Here is a 19,973-nt window from a genome sequence, read left to right on the forward strand (position 1 = left end):
TTATATTATTTTCAACTTGTCTTTCAATCTTTGGAAATCGAGACATTTCACGCTTTGTGAGAGAAGAAAATTAAATAAGATTAAAAAATATAGCTGGAGATCAAATGTAGTTAGAGGCATTCAATATTTTTAGTTAAGGCATCAGTTGTCAATTTACTTTTGCAGACTGCTGATTTAGATAACATGTTGTTGGTTTAACAACTCGATCCTACTACAGTTACGGTACTTTGTTTGTACATTCCGCCTTTAAAAATAATGCCACCTTTAAAAGAATTATGCCACCGTGACCATGCATGGAACAGTAGACAAAATTAGTGAATTACACATTTAAGAATAGGGGACATACACAAATATAATTTACAAAAATGAAAGTTGGACATTTACAAGAATAAAATTTTAATTACTTGCAGACGCTATTATATATTTTGAGTTGTGACAGGTTCACAAGAAACTATTATTTCAATATTTGGTGTATTTTCATCAAATTCTTGAACAATGTGTCGGAACCATATTGTTAACAACTACAATAAATTACTCTCCAACCTTTAGTAATCGTTGGATTTCCACAACATATTGTCCAGACAGAAATTGTGAAAAACAAATTGCAATGACACAGATTCCACATACTAAATGGTATTCATGCCATCAATTTCTACTCTGCTGAAATCTCCTAGAATAAAAAATGTAGGCTGTCATTTTTCATTTTTTATGGAATACGCTCCAAGAGGGGTGGAATTAAGGATGTGACATAATCTAACGTCATGTCATATGTTATGGTATCTATGGCAATCATCATGACATCATATTAATTACTTCACATACTTAGGAGGCTTCCACCCCTCTTGAAGAGTATTCCATAAAAAAGCAAAACGTCAGGTGGTGAAATATCACGTTTTTTGCTCTAGGAGATATCAGCGAAGTCGATATATGTTACATGGGTACATTCTAGCATGTGGAATCTGTCGATGTAATGATTTTTTTCATGACTTGTGTCTAGATAAAGCCTTTTGGAAAATCTAACACCTAAAGGTAGAAGAGCAATTTATCGTAGTTGTTAACAATGTGGTTCTGACTTTAGGTCTACTGAAATGTCGGATAATTATTTATCACCCAGTCGTTATATTATTTATTACCCAGTCTGTTATATTATTTATTACCCAGTCGTTATATTATTTATTACCCAGTCTGTTATGTTATTTATTACCCAGTCTCTTATGTTATCCCTTCAATAAATCAGAGAGGATGATCAAGTTTTGCATGATTTACAAAGGCAAAAATGTTTAGTCATGGGTTCAAGAGTCAAAATAAACCATACAGTAGGTCATGTATTGACATTGTATATATCAAATTCAATATTGTGTTGACCTCTTCTGTTTTTATTTTTTAGTACAAGATGCCAACAGTGATTGCTCTGGATGTGTCCCTCTCTATGAGCCGGCCAGTCTTGATTCCAGATTGTTCGGAGGAATATGAACGACGACATTTGGCCGTGAATGGCATCAATTCTCTGCTAGACTTTATGACGCAAAACTGCAAGCTGGAATTCTTTTCATTGGTAATAATAATTAATCTGGTAAAACCAGTGCACTATGACTGGTACAAATGTATATCAAAGGCCGTGGTATGTGTTATCCTGTCTGTGGGATGATGCATATAAAAGATCCCTTTCTACTAATGGAAAAATGTAGCGGGTTTCCTCTCTAAGACTATATGTCAAAATTACCAAATGCTTGACATCCATTAGCCAATGATTAATAAATCATTGTGCTCTATTGGTGTTGTTAAACAAAACAAATTTCTTTTTTTTAAAACGGTAAACATTGTATTTGTTTTTTTGGTTTTTACTTTATTGATCGGTTAAGGTACTATAAACCAGGAAAGAAATATATGCTTATAAATTTGGCATTGTTTGTGCCCAACCCCAAGTTACAAAATGTATACAATGTATTATTTTCCAGGTAGAGTGTGCTTAAGGCGATGTTGGTTGTATTCTAAAAACAAAAAAACAAACCACATCAAATATTAGTCCAGTTAAGTTTAAGTTTCATTTTAATTTACCAATTTTTCAGTTTTGGCCCTAGAACTTTGGAGGTATGAAAATTTGTTTTCCAGAATTTTGTTTGCAATGCCTGAAAATATTGAGATAACATTTTGTGTATAGCTTTACAGATCAAGTTTAAGTTTACGGAGATTTACCCATTTTTAACAGAGTTATGGCCCTTGAATTTAGGAGATACAAAAAGTTGTTGGGTCCAGCAGGGGACATGTATTGCTGCAGCAGTACTGTCAGAATGTTTGTTCCAGCTTATGAAAAAATATTAGATAATCGGGACTAGTAACTTTTCTCAACTAGTAGTCCCCCAGGACAATGAAAACATTTCTTACATTTTACCTTTGTATATACACATGTATGTAGATAGAATAAATATATTATTTTGAGTCCCTTTGCCATGATGTTCTGGTTGTTTTCAGGTGGTGTTTTCATATCTTTGGGATCAGTTGGTAACATTCACACGGGATTTTGATGCGATCAAGGCTGCGTTAAACAAAATTGAAATCTTCAACAAGACGTGCATTGAGTCGGTGTTGACGGGAATTAAGGCTTTGATTGCTGATGAATGGAGCACCATTACACCCAGTCAGGTACTTGGAGAAATAGTTGTGTAGATAATATCACCAGGAGCTGATTTAGCCTTAAAAATATAGGAAAAGTGATTTCTCCCTTTCCAGAAAAAGGGGAGAAGTTTGACAAAAATGGAATAAGTGAATCAGTGATTACTTATTAAGTAATGTTTTGTCATAAATAGACCATAACCATGTTTAATTTTCGCCTCTAAATAAATTAAATTACAATTTATTCTGTACTTAATTGTTAAATTGTTGTTATTTAAAAACATTGTACATTATAATATTTACTTTTAGAATGGAAACTATAATATGGTATTCCTTTTTACATTTCTCACTGGGTATACTAGTACTAGAAGAAAAGTAAATCATAATTGGTTTATCAGTTCATTTCATAATGTTTCATCAGGTGTAAAGGTCTTTGCATTGTTTTATATCAGTTGTAATAATTTTGTTTGTGTATTTGCAACATTTGTTCTTAAATTTGGTCTTTGAGATATGAATGGACCTTGTTTAAACATTTTACATTACAGATAATTTTAATAACTGACGGCAATGCTGGAACAGGTCCAGGATCACTCAAACATTCCCTCGAACGCGCAGCAAAATCACCGGACGAGAAATTCCCGCTTCCGTTTGCCTTTCCCTGCATTCTTAACATTGTGTGTCTAGCCAATCCAACTGATCCAGATCTGCAAAGTTCTCTGCCCCTGTATCAGAAACTGGTTGAACTTAGCAGCTTCGGTGGTGAGGTGTTTGTACCCGAAACTGTCCTGAATATGAAGTCGGTGCAAGAAATGTTTCTTCGACTGGCAAACCGATATTATGCGCCGTTTTACGGAAACCTTCATTGTGGTAATATGAACTGTGCTGTCCAGCTGTACCCATCTCCGAACTCCTGTTTACAGTAAGTGCGATAGTGTTCAGGATATTTCACAATGACAGGTGGGATGTAGCTCAGTGGGTAGAGTGCTCGTCTGAGGTGCTTGTATATCGAAAGATTAAATTATCTTGGTGGACCTATTCTTTGATTGGGTTTTTTCCCTCGTTGTGGAGCACTGGTTGCAAAAGGGATAAAAACCCACTTGGAGAATGCACTCACAGAGGGGATTTGATTCTTCAGCTCGAGTCCCTCAGGCGAGTACTCTACCAATCAAACCTTTGTGGCAAAGCGAGATTTAAATACATGATAATAGTATCAGCAAAGAAGTGAACAGTCACCATTATTAATAAATACTATTTTCTAACAACTAATTTTGTATTTATTATATATATATATTATTTTTTTTTTTTTTTTTTTTTTTTTTTTTTTTTTTTTTTTTATTTATCTATTTATTTGTTAATTTATTTTTCACAGGAATCCCACAGGTTGTAAGCCACTTCTTTCTAATACATTGAAAATTTGTGGTTTTCTGGATATTGCTGATGTGTCGAGCCCGCCAACTATATCAAGACATCTTGTGTTACCTGTGGGAACAAAGGAGAAAGAAAATGGTGGGTTGTAATCTTGGTTGGAAACAAGAAGAAGTGAATAATTTGCCTCATATATTTCTCAAATGATGTAAAGATTTTCTGGTGGTTTTATTTTTTATCTCAAATATTCCGATTGCTTTTCTTCAAATTAAAAAGAAAAAAATTGTCATTACAGAAAGCAGGTAAAATATCACACAATATAAATGTATAGTAGAGCCAAGTAAAAACTAATTATTAGTAAGTAATTGATGAGTAAACATAGTATGACTGATTAAACCGACTAACCGTAGTAAATATGATTGGGTTAGGAAATCAGACACATTGGTAATGTATATATGAAAAGGTCAGCACATTTCATGCAGCATAGCCTCTGAAAATTGCACAAACAATTGTTTCACTCGCACGTCATTCACACATATCTATTGTTTCACTTGCACATCGTTCACACATATCTATTGTTTCACTCGCACGTCGTTCACACATATCTATTGTTTCACTCGCACGTCGTTCACACATATCTATTGTTTCACTCGCACGTCGTTCACACATATCTATTGTTTCACTTGCACGTCATTCACACATATCTATTGTTTCACTCGCACGTCATTAACACATATCTGTTTTTGCGTAACCCATTTTTGGTTCTCACCCCCCAAAATAGACATGAAAAATATTTTACACTATCATTTGATATACTTGTAATGGGTTACACAAACTTTCAATTCTTACAGGCCTGCATTTAATACATGTTAGACTCGGTTGATATACAAGTTCATACCACTTGAAATGTTACTGTCTGGGGTTTTTTTCTAGAAAATGAACAAAAAGCTTCCAAGTCTGATGATGCAGATGGCTTGTTGGATGATGGACGTATCCCAGCATTCACTGTTCTCTTGCATGGCAGCCTCAAAGTGGAGAGCATGGTGGCACTCACACAAGTTGGGTATGTATCATATTATAGCCATAAGTATACGCAACATGGGGGCAGGGAGGGGCAACTGCCCCCCCCCCCCCCCCCCCCCCCCAGTGCTGGAGCAAAACCTCAAAGTTGGGCAAAAATTATTCAGATATTCGGGCAAAATGTACTAAATTGAGACCTTTTTACCATGTATTTCCATCATTCTACCCTGAAACTTAGTTGTAATGCATGTAAAAAATCAATAGTGATTCGGTTGCAACCCTATATAGCTGTTTGGTGGTAATGCTTATATGAATAAATGTTGTTATCCAGATTCAGGCATTTTCTTTTAATTTTGGCAAAAGCCAGCCTGCCCTCTTCTCCCCCCTAAAAATGGGAGCCCATATGCTTGGTTGAAATGAGAGGTCATCTGGACAAATGATAACATTGGTTTTGGTCAGATCTACTAGTGAAGACCTGAGGTCAAGTGACCAGTAAGATCTGATTTCATTGACCGTGGCTTGGAATTGTCTTATCTATACCTAATGTTTATCACTGATCATCGGTTATAATCAGTTTGCACCAACCGATCAACTTTCGATTACCCAGTCAGTTAGAAGTATATTACATCAGAAGGATTTTAATTATGCAGCTGTTGTCATGATTTGGGGTGGGATGTATCTGAGTAGTAAAGCAATCCCCGTCGGTGGGCCCATTGGTCTATTTCTTGTTCAAGTCACATATATCAAAGGCTTTGGTATGTGCTATCCTGTCTGTGGGATGGTATATATAAAAGTTATCTTGCTATTAATGAAAACTTGTGGCGTGTTTCCTCTCTATGGCTACATTCCAAAATTTCCAAATATTTAACATCCAATAGCTGATGATTAATAAATCAGTGTGCTCTAGTGGTGTTGTTAAACAAAACAAACTTTAAACTACTGGCTTGATCATCGTGATAGACCCTACAAATCATTAATTTCACCTCTAATAACTGTTTAATATCTTCTTTTTTACTTCACATACACATGAAAATAAACATTAGTCCCAACATGTTTACTTTAATTCCACCGTGTAAACTGGAGGAACACTTACAGTTAATATTTTCACACACATTTGATTATAGATTTTTATAATTGATCATCAAATCAGTAAACCTCAACTGATGAATCAGGGCTAGCTCTGGCACTCGCCAAATTCGCCAATTTAAATAACAATTGGTGAATTTTATTTTGATTTGGTGAAATAATTTTATGGAATAATTGTTAATTTGAGACAAAATAACTGGGGTTTTATAGATCATTTGGCGAAATTTTCTGCTTACACAGAGCTAGACTTATAAATTTTCGATTATAACTGACCGTTGGAACATAACAAGTGTTTATGACTGGTAAATAATTTGTAACCGAATACTGTTTTAAAATTATTGATCTGCTGCGTGTTTTGAATGTGTTTGTTTATTTTCAGAGAAGACTGGTTTGGACTGATGTATTCCTGGGCAGACAGCAAGAAGAAGTCCAATCTGATATTGGCGTTATTTGAACAAGGTGACAGGCTTCTCACTCAACAACATGTACAGTGTATTTTTTAAATGACAAATATATGCATTAATATGTATTAAGACAGATTTATATATACTCTTCAAAAGAAGAAACGCAAAACCACATTGTCGTAACATTTGGAGAATTGATTTAATTATTGAATGGTGAGTCCGATAATTACCAAATGTTGCAGGATTGTTCACAATTCACTCTAGTCCATTGTGAGTAAGTGATAGGACACACCACCAAGGTCAAGGTCATCTGGAGTCAATACCGAGTGTGGCCTCCGCGTGTGTTGACAACTGCCTGGCACCGCCTGCCCATTGAAGCAACCAGAGTACGGATGACGTCCCGGGGGATGGTGGCCCACTCGGCCTGCAAGGCTGCTGCCAGCTCGGGCAGGGTCTGGGGCTGTGGTTGTCGCTGTCGGAGGCGTCGGTCCAACTCGTCCCATAGATGCTCAATTGGGTTCAAATCCGGTGATATCGATGGCCAAGGAAGGACATTAATGTTGTTGTTCTGTAGGAAAGCCGTTGTGAGACGTGCTGTGTGAGGCCTGGCGTTGTCATGTTTGGAACACTGCGTTGGCGTTGGCCATAACTGGAATGTGTGGCCGGAGGATCTGGTCAAAGCCCTGTGCATTCAGGTTGCCCTGCACGTGGAAGTTCTGCCGGTGTGTGAGATGGCTGCCCACACCATGACACTACCCCCGCCGAATCTGTCCACTTCCTGCACGCAGTTTGCCGCACAACGTTCACCACGACGCCTATACAACGCGACATCTTCCATCATGACGTTTCGGGACTCGTCACTGAACCACACCTGTCTCCATCGCAGTTGAGGCCATTGTCGATGAATCTGGCGCACCACTGCAGTCGGAGTCGACGGTGTTGTGGTGTTAAGATGACACCTCGAACTGGACGTCTGGCATTTCCTACCTCACGTAGGCGGTTCCGTACGGTCTGGTCGGATATCCTGCGCAAACCTGGTATTGCTGCGGCTGTGGAGGTGGCAGATCGTTCCCGAAGGTGGCGTACCCGGATGTAGCGGTCCTGCCCGGGGGTATGACCCGTGGTCGACCGGATCTAGGGAGGTCACGTGTTGATCCATGTTGCTGGTAACGGTCCCACAGTCTGGAGATGGTGCTTGGGGACACATGGAATGCCCTGGCAACGGCCGTTCTGGATTCGCCTGCGTCTAGTCGGCCGATGGCATTTTTTCTCTGCGGTTCACTGAGACGTGGCATGTCCTGGATTGTCAACTGTCGGCCAGATACAGAGGCCAGGCAAGCGAACACCCTGCACTTTTATACTGTCGGTGTTCATGTTGCACATGCAGACAACGCACGTGCAGTGGTGACATGGTTTGCACGTGGCTGCGTTTTTGCGAATATTCACATTTTGGAACTTTATTGTACAGTAGCTGCGTTTTATCGAATGTAACCGTGGGAATGTGTTTGGGACATGCAATGACCGTATATTCACAAAGCATGAACCGGTAGGAAACATAAAATCGGAGTTATAACCCATTTGTACCCTTTTGCGTTTCATTTTTTGAAGAGTATATTAATCCATTCTGATATTGGCGTTATTTGAACAAGGTGACAGTCAGCAACATGTACAGTGTGGTTTTTTAATGAAAAATGTATACATTAATATGTCTTAATACAGATTTATATATTTTTACAAGCTTCCAATTCTTATCATGTTTATGTCCCAAGTGAAATAATTTTCAGCTGTCATAAGCTTTAGTGAGTGACAATGGAAGTTATTTCCAAAGGGAAATTGTATTGAAATGCATGTAAAAGTGAATGTGCAACATGTAGTGTTCAATCAATCAACCATCTGACTCCTGCTTACATCCACTGCAGGTTCAAGCACGACTGTCTTGGGCACATTATCTGAGATCCCACGGTGGATGTGTCCAAGACCAGGACATTTAGGGTTGCAATTAGGGATGTGTAGTATTTCCAGAATCCCCTGCTCATGACGTAAATAAAATTTGTGTACTTATTTAAAAGTAAATTCACCACCAATATACAACTTTCATGTGACCCCCACCCCCACCCCCCGCAAAAATTCATAGATCCGTGCACTCGTTTATAATCATGTTTTTCCGTTTTGTAATATTATTTTCTAATGTAAGACATAAGCATAACTTGCCGCAATAAACTTGTAATATCAAGATATATTGCTGCATAGTAACACATCTATTTACCATTTGTAATACGCCTAGGTATTTTCATTGTTGATTTGGCAGATACTGTTTTTCTACCTGATCAAGCTGATAAATAATAGCTAACACTTTCCACTACATTTGATGTACAGATGTGTACGTTTTACGAAAGTAAAATAATCCAGTGTATTTAGTGGATTTTCATTTCCACTGAGCATATACCAGTGTTTACAGCTCAAAATATACCCCCTGCCAAACTATACCCAGGGTTAAAGTGGGCTAGCCTGTTTTATACCCCTAATCCTAACCCTCATTTTTTATTACTAACCTGTATACAAAATAAATAAATAATAAACGCTTTAAAAGAAAAGTAACTATTGCTTTCATAAAAGAGAGGTATATTCTGGGCTAGCCTGTTTTATACCCCGGGGTATATTCTGAGCTAGTCCAGTTTATACCCCAGGTATAGTTGGGGGGGGGGGGGGGGGGGTGGTGTATAATTTGGGCTATTACACCAGTAGTGTCACTCACTATGGTGTAATTTCTTTTATTATCCACATAGTTCAAGATATTCAGGGAAATATAACCAGTATGACCCACATGTGTCATAATGATTTCACGTGCACAACGAATGATGTAATTTTGTGAAGTGACGTTATAACTTAATGCAGTGTAAACGTTTATCAAAATGACATCATTTTCCGAAATGTTTCATCTTCTCTTTTCAGTTACGTTTGAATTGTTTTGACATGGTCCAAGCTTGCTATTCACGACAATAATATTTTGGATAATGTGGATAATAAAGACATCATTACACTAGCATGTGAATCGTACTGATATTACGAAACTCGTATCAAGATTCATGTATTACCCTCGCTATTGTTCGGGTAATACAATAATCCTGACACTCGTTTCGTAAAATTAGTACAACACACAAACTCGTATAATAATCTATATATATCTTTAAAATGTGTATGTCTGTGCAAGTGTAGTGGAATCAAGACGTAATATGATTGGAACATCATTCAGGGCTCATTGCCAAATTAGCCAGTTGCTAATTTTTTAAATAAAGTGTCTCCAATATTTAGTCTTTGACTAATAAAACATTCCTTAAATTGTAATCACTTTTTAAGGAAATAATTATTATATCTGAAAATTGGCTTTACAAAAATTCCTTACAGTATGAGTCCTGGTCATTGAAAAAACCCTGTTTTGATCTGTTATATAGAGAATAACTAGTTACCGGTAATGACATTGGATATCTGCTTTTATCCTGTGATGGTAAGAAATGGGAATTTATCATTCGCCTGAACACGATAAAGCAGATATCCGACGCTATTCACTAGTTATTATCTTTATCCTGCATACCATAAATCTTAAGGAGAAAAGCAATTATTTCTGTTATTTCAGCCACATTGTATGTGGGGTGTAAAATGAGTAATTTTGTAATGTAGCTATGCACATGAGTGGCGTCAAGTGATATCCTGCTACTATACCTATATGACTTTGCTTTATCCGTCATCATAATATGTCAATACACACTGTGGTTGCAGGATATAAAATACTTTCAAATTCCCCCTCACCTTGCAGGTCTGGACACGTTGACGTGGCTGGGTAATTTCGACCACTTGGCGTCGATGTCAGAGTTCAGCGAGTCTCCGTACGGAGAGGATGACAGCAAGACTCCGTTTCCTGTGCGTCCCGCCGAGAAACACAGCTACGCTCAGAGCTGTGTCGTCTGGATCAAGCCGTCCGGTCTTCAGGTAGCGTGCCATCATTGTGTTCTACTTCTAGCCTCAGGCACGACACGTAGTCCAGTGGTAAAGTACTCGCCTAATTCGAGGTCAGTTTGGGATCGATCCCCATCGGTGGGCCCATTGGGCTATTTCTCGCTTCAGCCAGTGTACCACGACTGGTACATCAAAGGCTGTGGTTTGTGCTATCCTGTCTATGAAGTGGCGCAAGTGGGTTTACATTGGGTTTTTCACCATCCTAACCAATGTCACACCTATGGTCAAATAGGCAATAACACCCACAAATCTAAAATCTCCACATGGTTATCTCTTCATTAATTTCTTCATCCATTCAGAGATTGTGCTCTACAACTGGTATATCAAAGACTGAGCCCATAATATATATTTGTTTTTGCAGGCTGATTTACAGAAGGTGTTGAGACATGCTAGGAAGCTTCCTGACAAACAACAACAGTTTTATAAGGTGAGTATTTGGTGTTATTACGATCGGAATGTAGTTCAACGGTAAAACGATTGCTTGTAGTGTGCTTCATTATAAGATTAGTTCACTTTTATTCCATTCCAACCAGTGCCTTCTCAGCCATATATTAAAGGCCATAGATGATTCTGTCCTCTGTGGATAATGTGTATAAAAGATCCCTTGCTGCTATTTGATACGGGTAACCAATGTGGGATCAACATTTATTACCCATATGGTTACAAATATCTTGGTACATATCAAAGTGATACGTCCCACTAGAATGCCAAGTGGGACGTAACACTTTTGACGTCACACGATGATGTCATCAATTAGCGCACTACAACCTTACAGGAACGTCAACGAAATGAGACAAGTGATATAAATTAAGATCGATTATGTGTAATAAATAGGATATTAAACTCGCTACCATTTTGTAGATAAAGCTCGTGACAATTGAAAATTATTTCACTCGGAACATAAATATGATACGAAATGGAAGGTCGTTTAATATCCTATAAGTATCTTCTCTTACACTGGGATTAATCCAAGTCAGTAGAGCGCTTGCCTGAGGTGCTTCAGTCTTACTATGCACGTTTCACAGATCGGTTCGCAATTCCAAAACTTTAAAAAGTAGTTACTTATCAATTTTCAGTCATTTAACAACTGTTTGCTAATCAAAATGTTTAAAACAAAATATTCCTTGTATTACAGGCTCCAAGTTTGACACCCAAATAGCCTTGGTATTTTTTGTGTTGGGGTTAAACATTCTTCATTCAATCATTTTACAGGAGCTGAACAGAATCCGACGAGCAGCTCTAGCATTTGGATTCTACGAACTTCTCGAAGCTATGGCTGCCATGTTGGAACGAGAGTGCACCATGTTGCCAGGGACGGCACACCCTAGTGCCGCCATGCAGCTGACGCACGCTGCCAATGCCCTGCGAAGTGACTCGGCTAAAGACGTTACCGTGACTGTGATGCCGCTACAGACAAACTTTAGTACTGAAGATGGATAGGGTTTAGAAGACAGCATCATTTCATATGTTTATTATGTGTATGAATATATACAGTCAGTATATACATGTACAAGGTTAGCTCTGGGTGAGTAAAACTATTCGCCAAATTGTCTATTAAACATCAGAAATTGAGTTATTTTCTATAAAAAAATTCAATTACTACATGAAATTATTTCGCCAAACTAAAATAACATTTGCCAACTGCTTTCAAAATTTGCAATTGGCGAATTTGGCGAGTGCCAGAGCTAGCCCTGCATGTATGTGAATATATATACATTCAGAGAAACCGCCCTAAACCAAACACTAAACAACTGGGCTGGGTAGAGCTGAAATTTATGCTGTGTTCAGGGTATACGCCCAATTTATTTAAAGAAAAATGTTGCTGGTGGGGGTGGTTACAGCTCCCATAGCCCCCCTCCCCATTGGAAATGCTATTGCAACTAAACTTGGAGATAGTTTTTAAATACATGTCAACATACAGATATATATAAAACATACAGTTGTAAATTGTATAAACTTTTATTCATAAATATAATATAAATTAAAAAATAAATCTACATCAATCATGAACACTGAAATGAGGAAATAAATGCCTAAAATATGTTTGATAAACATTGTTTTTGTTTCGTCACAAACTCTGGTTTGGCAATACTGGCAAAATATATCCACCGAGTTATTTTAAACAATTGTATTTAACTTCCTGCAATTATAACATGTTTTTGAGTTATTTATGGGAGGGGTGGGTAAAATCCTGTTTGGGCTCCTAAAATTACCAGGACGGCCAAAAACACAGTGAATATGCAGACACTGATATGCTAAACAAGAAAATGTATTTAATATGTAATTTTAATCATCAAAAAGACCATGTTAGTATGTATGTATGAAAAAACATATGTACCATATTGGAAAACAAAATGCAATTTGAGTTCACAAAAAAATTAAAATAATCGGAAACATATTGAATATAAAGTCAGTAATATTTAAAGAGAAACAGAAAGTTTCATATTCATCCTAAGCCTTATCTGTATCTTAAAAATAAAACACATTTTCCACAAATACCCTGTATAAAGCATTTACATCAAAGAGACAGTCCTGATCTTGCTGCCATTGTAAAATAGTTTATCGACAAAAATTACATACTGAATATAGTTTCTTGTTTAGAATACTAGTATCTGTCTATTCAATGTTGTTGGGTTTTTTATCATCCTGTTTGTAAGTAGCCCAAACTGTAGTTAGTCTCTCAATAATTGTGTACCTGTGAAAAAAATATATTAGGGAATAAAATTAAGCTTGACCAGTTACAAACACTAGGTTTATCAGAAATATATTTAATATGTAACTACTTGTATTTATTGCATTGTATTGGCAAAATCGAAACAATGGCAGAAAACCCAGGACTGTCCTTTTATCAATAGTTTGCAGGGCTCGAACTTAACAACAGCACCGACGGCAATTGCTGTTGTTGAGATATAAATTGCTGTATGTAGCGAGCATTACCAATGGCACTTTTGTGTCGTCGATAAAGCTCCTCGACAATAGCGAAATGTATACACCTAGGGTACATAATCTTCCAATATTTAACATTTGCACATTTAAAATATGTCTGCATATAACAAGATAGCCTTTCAGTCACGTTTATTTGCTGCAAATGTCACTTTTTAACAAATTGCCAAAGGCAGGCTCAAAATTGCTATCGGTGGACTATTTCACCCATGGCAATTATTTTACAAATTGCTTTGTGACACAAATTCTTAAGTTCGAGGCCTGGTTTGATCAAATGGACATTTACACTGACTTCTTTTTTAATCGTTCGATTTACTATCAGTGATAAAAATAAGCAAAATTGTTTTACTAGTCCATCGGAAAAATACACCTAGAAATCTACTTGTCCACCAATATTTTCACTTGTCCAAATAAATAGATTGTTTTATTCAAGTACAAGGATGACATTTTTAATTTCTCCAAATGAAACTGCACTGAAATGTTTTACTTGTCCACTGGACAACCACCGAGGCACATGTTGCTTTTCCAAATAGATTTTTACTTGTCGAGACAAACGAACACGTGCATATTTCAAACACTAGCTATACTTGTACTTATTCAACTGAACACTTAGTGACGGCAAAAAACAACGAGGTAGTCTAATGTAGATCAGCTGCCGAGCTGAGTACAAATGTTTGAAAAACTAAGTAGCTTACTTTATAGGTGAATGGTGCGATATCCCTTATTTGTGAATCCCAAAACAGACAAAAACCCAAAATGTGTTTCACACGCAAGAACACCACTCAAACACCAAATGTGCAACTAACCTACAGCATAGAAGGGAAGTTTATACTCTGTATGTTAAAATAACAGACCAAATTTACAAATAACTGACCAAATTTACGAAGTCTGTTTCTCTTAAACAAGGTGCTTAAACATTGTAAATGTATGTAGTTACAAATGTGTAAGACATAAACAGGCTTCGTAAATTTGGCCGAATATCTTTTAAAAATATCTTAATTCAAAAATATTTTATATTCATGATTAAATACCTTGTAGGCATGTACATATAGAAATAGAAGACATTAATTTAATATTTCCTTATAAAGTCTTCATAAATTCAGCCGAATATCTTTTTAAAATATCTGAAATACATTGTAGACACGTATATATAGAAATGGAAGACATTACATTTTTTAAAAATAAATTAGCAGCACAAAGTGTTTTCACTATGAACACACAGGAAAATGTCTGGCTTAGAAACCAAATTTCTGTACAATGTAGATGTAGATCTTTCAAGTATATTATCAATCAGTATATATGTATGAACCAGTACATCACTTTTCACGCTGTCATACTGAGTCTTAAACACAGACTGTACCTGGTAATGAACTACAGTGGACTATACAAAACGTACATGTAGCTGTTACATGGTTTTAGGACGTATGCTAGCATATGTAAATATTTTGCATATTTTTCAGAGAACATCGAAGTGTTTTTATACAAAAATAGGTCTTTAATCTGTAGTATTGAGCAATAGTTCATGCAAAACACATATTGTATATTTTTCCAAGTCTGGGACACGTACAAATATCACATGTACGTTTTCCATGACATGATTTCTCATTCTGTTTTAAACATACTTTTCCTATCTCAGATTTTCATTCTTTGATCCTACTTAATACACGGCCAAGATTCTTCATGACATCTTTAAGCACATGGTATCCTAAAAGGCTTTTTGCATCCACTTCCCCTGATGGTATATATGTCAGTTATATCGATGTAGCTTGTTGTAACATTAGACACGTATATTAAACATGTCATCTCTTAGGTTGGAGTTTCTCCAGATCGTTGCAGCTGAGCGCTTTCCGTATAGCGTATTCCGTCGTCAGCTCATCACCAATTGTTTGAAGAGCTTTACCGCATGAACTACAGAGATAATCGTCGCCGATTAGTCGCAGTAGCCGACCACACACCCTGTGGACATGAGCACTACGGGGACGATCGGCCTGTAACCGGCGGGGAGTCGGGGCATGGGGGGTACTGAAACCCACCCTGTCTAACTGACTGGCTTCTCCATTCTTGGCTTGTTGGTTCATTTCCATTGATACTTCTTCCACAGCTGGTTGAGTTTCTGTGGATTGTTTAGCCGGGTTATCCTCATTCACGTTCTGCGACTTTGGTTTGGTTTTATATCCCATGCTTATGTACTGCTTTTTTCTGAAAGAGTAAAAGGAAAAAAATTAATAATTTTGTTAAAGGAGCTCTATCATGTGTAGCTGAGAATGTCATACTCTATTATTTTTACTTGTATATACATGTATAATAAATAACAATAAAGTAATCAGTGATGTGATCCCACAGTAAGTATTCCTCTTGTAATTATCAAAATTACCAAATGTTTGATATCCAATAGCTGATGATTAATTAATCAATGTGCTCTAGTGGGGTTGTGAAACAAACTTTAACTTTTCCTATTGTAATTGATCATAAATGTTCCCTTGAGTTTTGCCACATGTCAAGGTATTAATTTGTTTAAATTGTGGTGGAAATGGTAAGCAAATTCACCTGCAGAATGACAATTATCATTACTTCATATTGCACAACTAATCAGAAATTTTCAAAAAGAGAGGAAGTGAATTTATGACCAGTAATTTGATATAGTACACTTAAAAGTGTTTGAAAGTTGTTGGGTTTTGTGTGTGTGTGTGTGTGTGTGTTTTATTTTAGTGGGGTTCTTTTTTTAAATTACTGGCGGGGTGGAAAAAGACCAAATATTTCTGTCTTTCTAAAGCAATATTTATTATTTTTAAAATTATGTGTCTGTTTGATATTTGTCTTATGCTCATAAATATCAAATAGACAAATAGTTTTAAAAAATTAATCAGTATGAAATATAGCTTATCTAGGGTGGTTGCTTATTTAATAGGATGTATAATTGTATTAATATTCTTCACCAATTTTTTATTTTTTTGAATTGAAGTCATTACAATTTTTAACATTTATCAAATAAGAACATTTGTAACATATTATGAGTGGATTTTAACGTTATAATCTTTACAATTGCACTGCTGCGGTCAGCCTCAAAAATTGTCACTGATCTAATCATCAATGACATCAGATTCAGGTAACAACTCATAATGATACATGAACTTGTACAATGACCTACAACGTTAAGAGTAATCTACAAACAGTTTAATTTCTACTAATAAACAGGTACAGAATAACAAAGCCAGACAATCGTCATCCTATAATAATAAATTAAACTTACCAGTAACAGTTGTAAAAGTTTCTTCTCGTCAACTCGAATGTAATTCCCACGCACATCTAAAATTTAGGGAATCCTCTCAACGTCACGTCCTAAATTTAGAATACTGGTAATGATAACCGTTTACCTGTGGCATTCGACGCTTAAAACGTACTTTTTAAAACGTGATAGCGAACTAGTCGATAGCCTTATACGGCTCACAGCATGCGTGGCTAGCTACAGGTTAAAACCTGTCATTTCTCGTCCTATATAACGTTTGTAGTTTCCAAAAATAGAACTGTTTTTTTCTGACGCACTAATTTCTTTAATCATAGTATTATACCTGGTTAGAAGTAGACTAGCTATCCGGTTCCGTTTCGGTGGATGTGTCGATTGACTTTTCTCGTGGAAAAAATAGTAAACAAACGCATGTCACATTTATCGTCAACGTCCCTAACTGCGTTATGCTTCAAATTCCGTTCACTTTGTTTTCTCGTGCATGGTTCGCGCAATCATCATCCGATTTGTTGTCATCGGCATGTCGTTCATTTACGAGATTTTTCTTCACAGCTCAGGATTTTTTTTTATAAACATTAAAGTTGAGAAAAGTAAGTATCTAAATACAAAACTTTACAAACCCCTAAAACCATTAATTTTACTAAGTCGTTTTTGTTTATTCCTTAAAATTACCGATATCTGGTCCACATGACTGGTAGAAATTGACTTAAAATGGAGAAAGATGAAATAACTTTCGGTGCGTGTCGCATGACCTCACTTGCCAGATCAACAAAGCCAAAGAATTTAATTTTGACGATTTTTAAGATCCCTGTTGTTAGAATTTGTTTTCAATTATTATATTCGATCTGCAAAAGGTATGCTACATTTGTGTGCCTCTATTGTAGTGAATAGTATTCATAATCCATTCATAACAGTTGTAAATAATTTTGAGTATATAAATTGTGTTAATTTAGAATCAATTCATTTAAAAAAAAAGATATTTTACAAACTATTCGCAGGTATGAACGTAGCCCGAGTACTCTGACTGTAAGAGAGCTAGACGGACATTTGGACATAAACACGCTCTCATTACAGTCAGAGACCAACCTATGTCTTTTTTTGGCAATTCCTGACTACCAGACGGTAGGCAACGAGTCCCGCTCTAATACCACAACAATCCTATGTTTGACGTCAAATACCTTTACATCAATCATTTTCGAGTTAAGTGATACAAAAAAATCCACATATTAATCACTAATACACTTACTACAGAAAGAAACCCGACAGCACCCACATTCAGCTACGCTTCGTGACACTCCGTCGCAACAATTGCAAAGCTCGGCGATCTATTTCGAGACGTAGACCACGTGATCGCGCACTGGGCGATTCCGCCTTGTGCAGCAGTTACAGGGGCCGTCTCATATCAAGCGGTTATTATTTTCATAAACAAATCGTCAGTCAAAAAAAGAACTTGTAAATCAGCGACAAATATCATTGTCGTACTGTTAACTGCCAATGCGTATCGATGGGTAATCTCATTAATTGTGGCTACATTCTACGCTGAAAAAAGTTCTAAACCTTTTTTTAAAGCTCCCACACACCCTCTCGTTCTGAGTACAGTTTGTGGCCCTGATCAGAAATCGTGGTAGCGTACTTGAACATCAAACTGATATAAGCAGGTTAATTCCCGACATCGGACCTGGCAGTCATTTGTGGCCATACATGCATACGGCGAAACTCATCGCCATCGGTCCCTAGGCGTCAGCTTGTCTACTATGACGGAACTCCTGTCTACAACTGATCATTGAGTATTGTGTTACAGAATCGGTCTTTGTTCAGTTGTTGAAAACAATTGGGCTGTGTTCTACGTAGGTTAATTCACTGTCAATAATTATTAACTACCATACATATATGTGATTTACATTTGCTTGGATAAAACGATCGTTCATATGAAATTAGTTATTAAGCAAACAGAATACTTACAAACCAACCCAAAACAAAATTTGAACTATTTTTATTACTTAATTTACTAGTATCCTACCGCCTTTTTCTTCTTTATTTTTCTTTTTGCTTTTTAATGAGATATTACACCACAGTTTCACATTTGAGTCATTTCCGCATATTTCTTAGGGAGTGGGTTTCAGCTCAGTCGTTTGAGTGTTCGCGTCGCAGGATCGAACAACCTCGATGGATCCATTCAACCAAATTGATTTCTTTGTCGTTCCAACTAATGCACCAGAACTGGTCAGTGGCCTGTGGGAAAGTACATATAAAAGATCCATTGCTAATGTAGCGGGTTTCTTCTCCAATTCATATCAGAGTTACCAAATGTTTGACATCCAATAGCTAGTGATTAATTAATCAATGTGCTCTAGTGGTGTCGTTGAACAAAACAAATTTCAATATTTTTTAGTTTGATCTGAATAGCAAAACAACTATAAGATAAGTTTTAAAGATCGAATGAGCTATGCACCGATTCAATTTTGATTTTGCAGTAACAAGCATTGCCATCATTCCCCTTAACGCCTCGGAATACATCTTATGATACCCCATCCCCTCAAGAGCGTTACGTAATTGTTGAAGAAAAAAACCCCACACACACACTCTACTACTGTACTAATGACTAATTCATAAAACATAAAATAATCAAATTAAATTACTACTTACTTTATCTTTCATAAGAGGAGGCAGTACGTAGCACATACTTTTGCCGTATCCTGTCGATAACACCCAAAATGTATCCTTCAAATTCAAAATGGAATCAATAATGTGTAATTGTTTTGGTTTAATGACGTAATGAAATCCAAATTCATCCAAAACGGCATTAGCCAACTCTTCCATGTTGTAACTTCGCTTGATATGAGACGGCCCCTGTCCTTTGCACAAGGCGGAATCGCCCAGTGCGCGATCACGTGGTCTACGTCTCGAAATAGATCGCCGAGCTTTGCAATTGTTGCGACGGAGTGTCACGAAGCGTAGCTGAATGTGAGTGCTGTCGGGTTTCTTTCTGTAGTAAGTGTATTAGTGATTAATATGTGGATTGTTTTGTATCACTTAACTCGAAAATGATTGATGTAAAGGTATTTGACGTCAAACATAGGATTGTTGTGGTATTAGAGCGGGACTCGTTGCCTACCGTCTGGTAGTCAGGAATTGCCAAAAAAAGACATAGGTTGGTCTCTGACTGTAATGAGAGCGTGTTTATGTCCAAATGTCCGTCTAGCTCTCTTACAGTCAGAGTACTCGGGCTAGTATGAACGTAATGCCTATCAGTATTGATATCAAGTGTGAGCGATGTGTGTTGA

The 19,973-nt window shown here is 36.8% G+C and overlaps 1 protein-coding gene and 1 long non-coding RNA gene across 2 annotated transcripts; one reads left to right on the plus strand and one right to left on the minus strand.

Annotated features, from left to right (window-relative positions):
- The first annotated feature begins 16 nt into the window (after window positions 1–16).
- On the plus strand, window positions 17–12,545 carry LOC121380066 (integrator complex subunit 14-like). The gene is made up of 10 exons (XM_041508812.1): window positions 17–222; window positions 1,388–1,555; window positions 2,473–2,643; window positions 3,159–3,532; window positions 3,983–4,119; window positions 4,912–5,041; window positions 6,464–6,543; window positions 10,303–10,475; window positions 10,864–10,929; window positions 11,715–12,545. Exons 2-10 carry the CDS (start codon window positions 1,394–1,396, stop codon window positions 11,940–11,942), a joined length of 1,521 nt encoding a protein of 506 aa, XP_041364746.1. The 5' UTR covers window positions 17–222; window positions 1,388–1,393; the 3' UTR covers window positions 11,943–12,545.
- Window positions 12,446–17,208, minus strand: LOC121380081. The gene is made up of 2 exons (XR_005958878.1): window positions 16,696–17,208; window positions 12,446–15,644 (listed from the first exon to the last, which is right to left on the minus strand). It is a non-coding gene; the product is annotated as an uncharacterized LOC121380081 (long non-coding RNA).
- Between the last annotated feature and the right edge of the window lie 2,765 nt (window positions 17,209–19,973).

Source organism: Gigantopelta aegis, chromosome 2 (genome assembly GCF_016097555.1).
Source record: "Gigantopelta aegis isolate Gae_Host chromosome 2, Gae_host_genome, whole genome shotgun sequence".
NCBI lineage: Eukaryota > Metazoa > Mollusca > Gastropoda > Neomphalida > Peltospiridae > Gigantopelta > Gigantopelta aegis.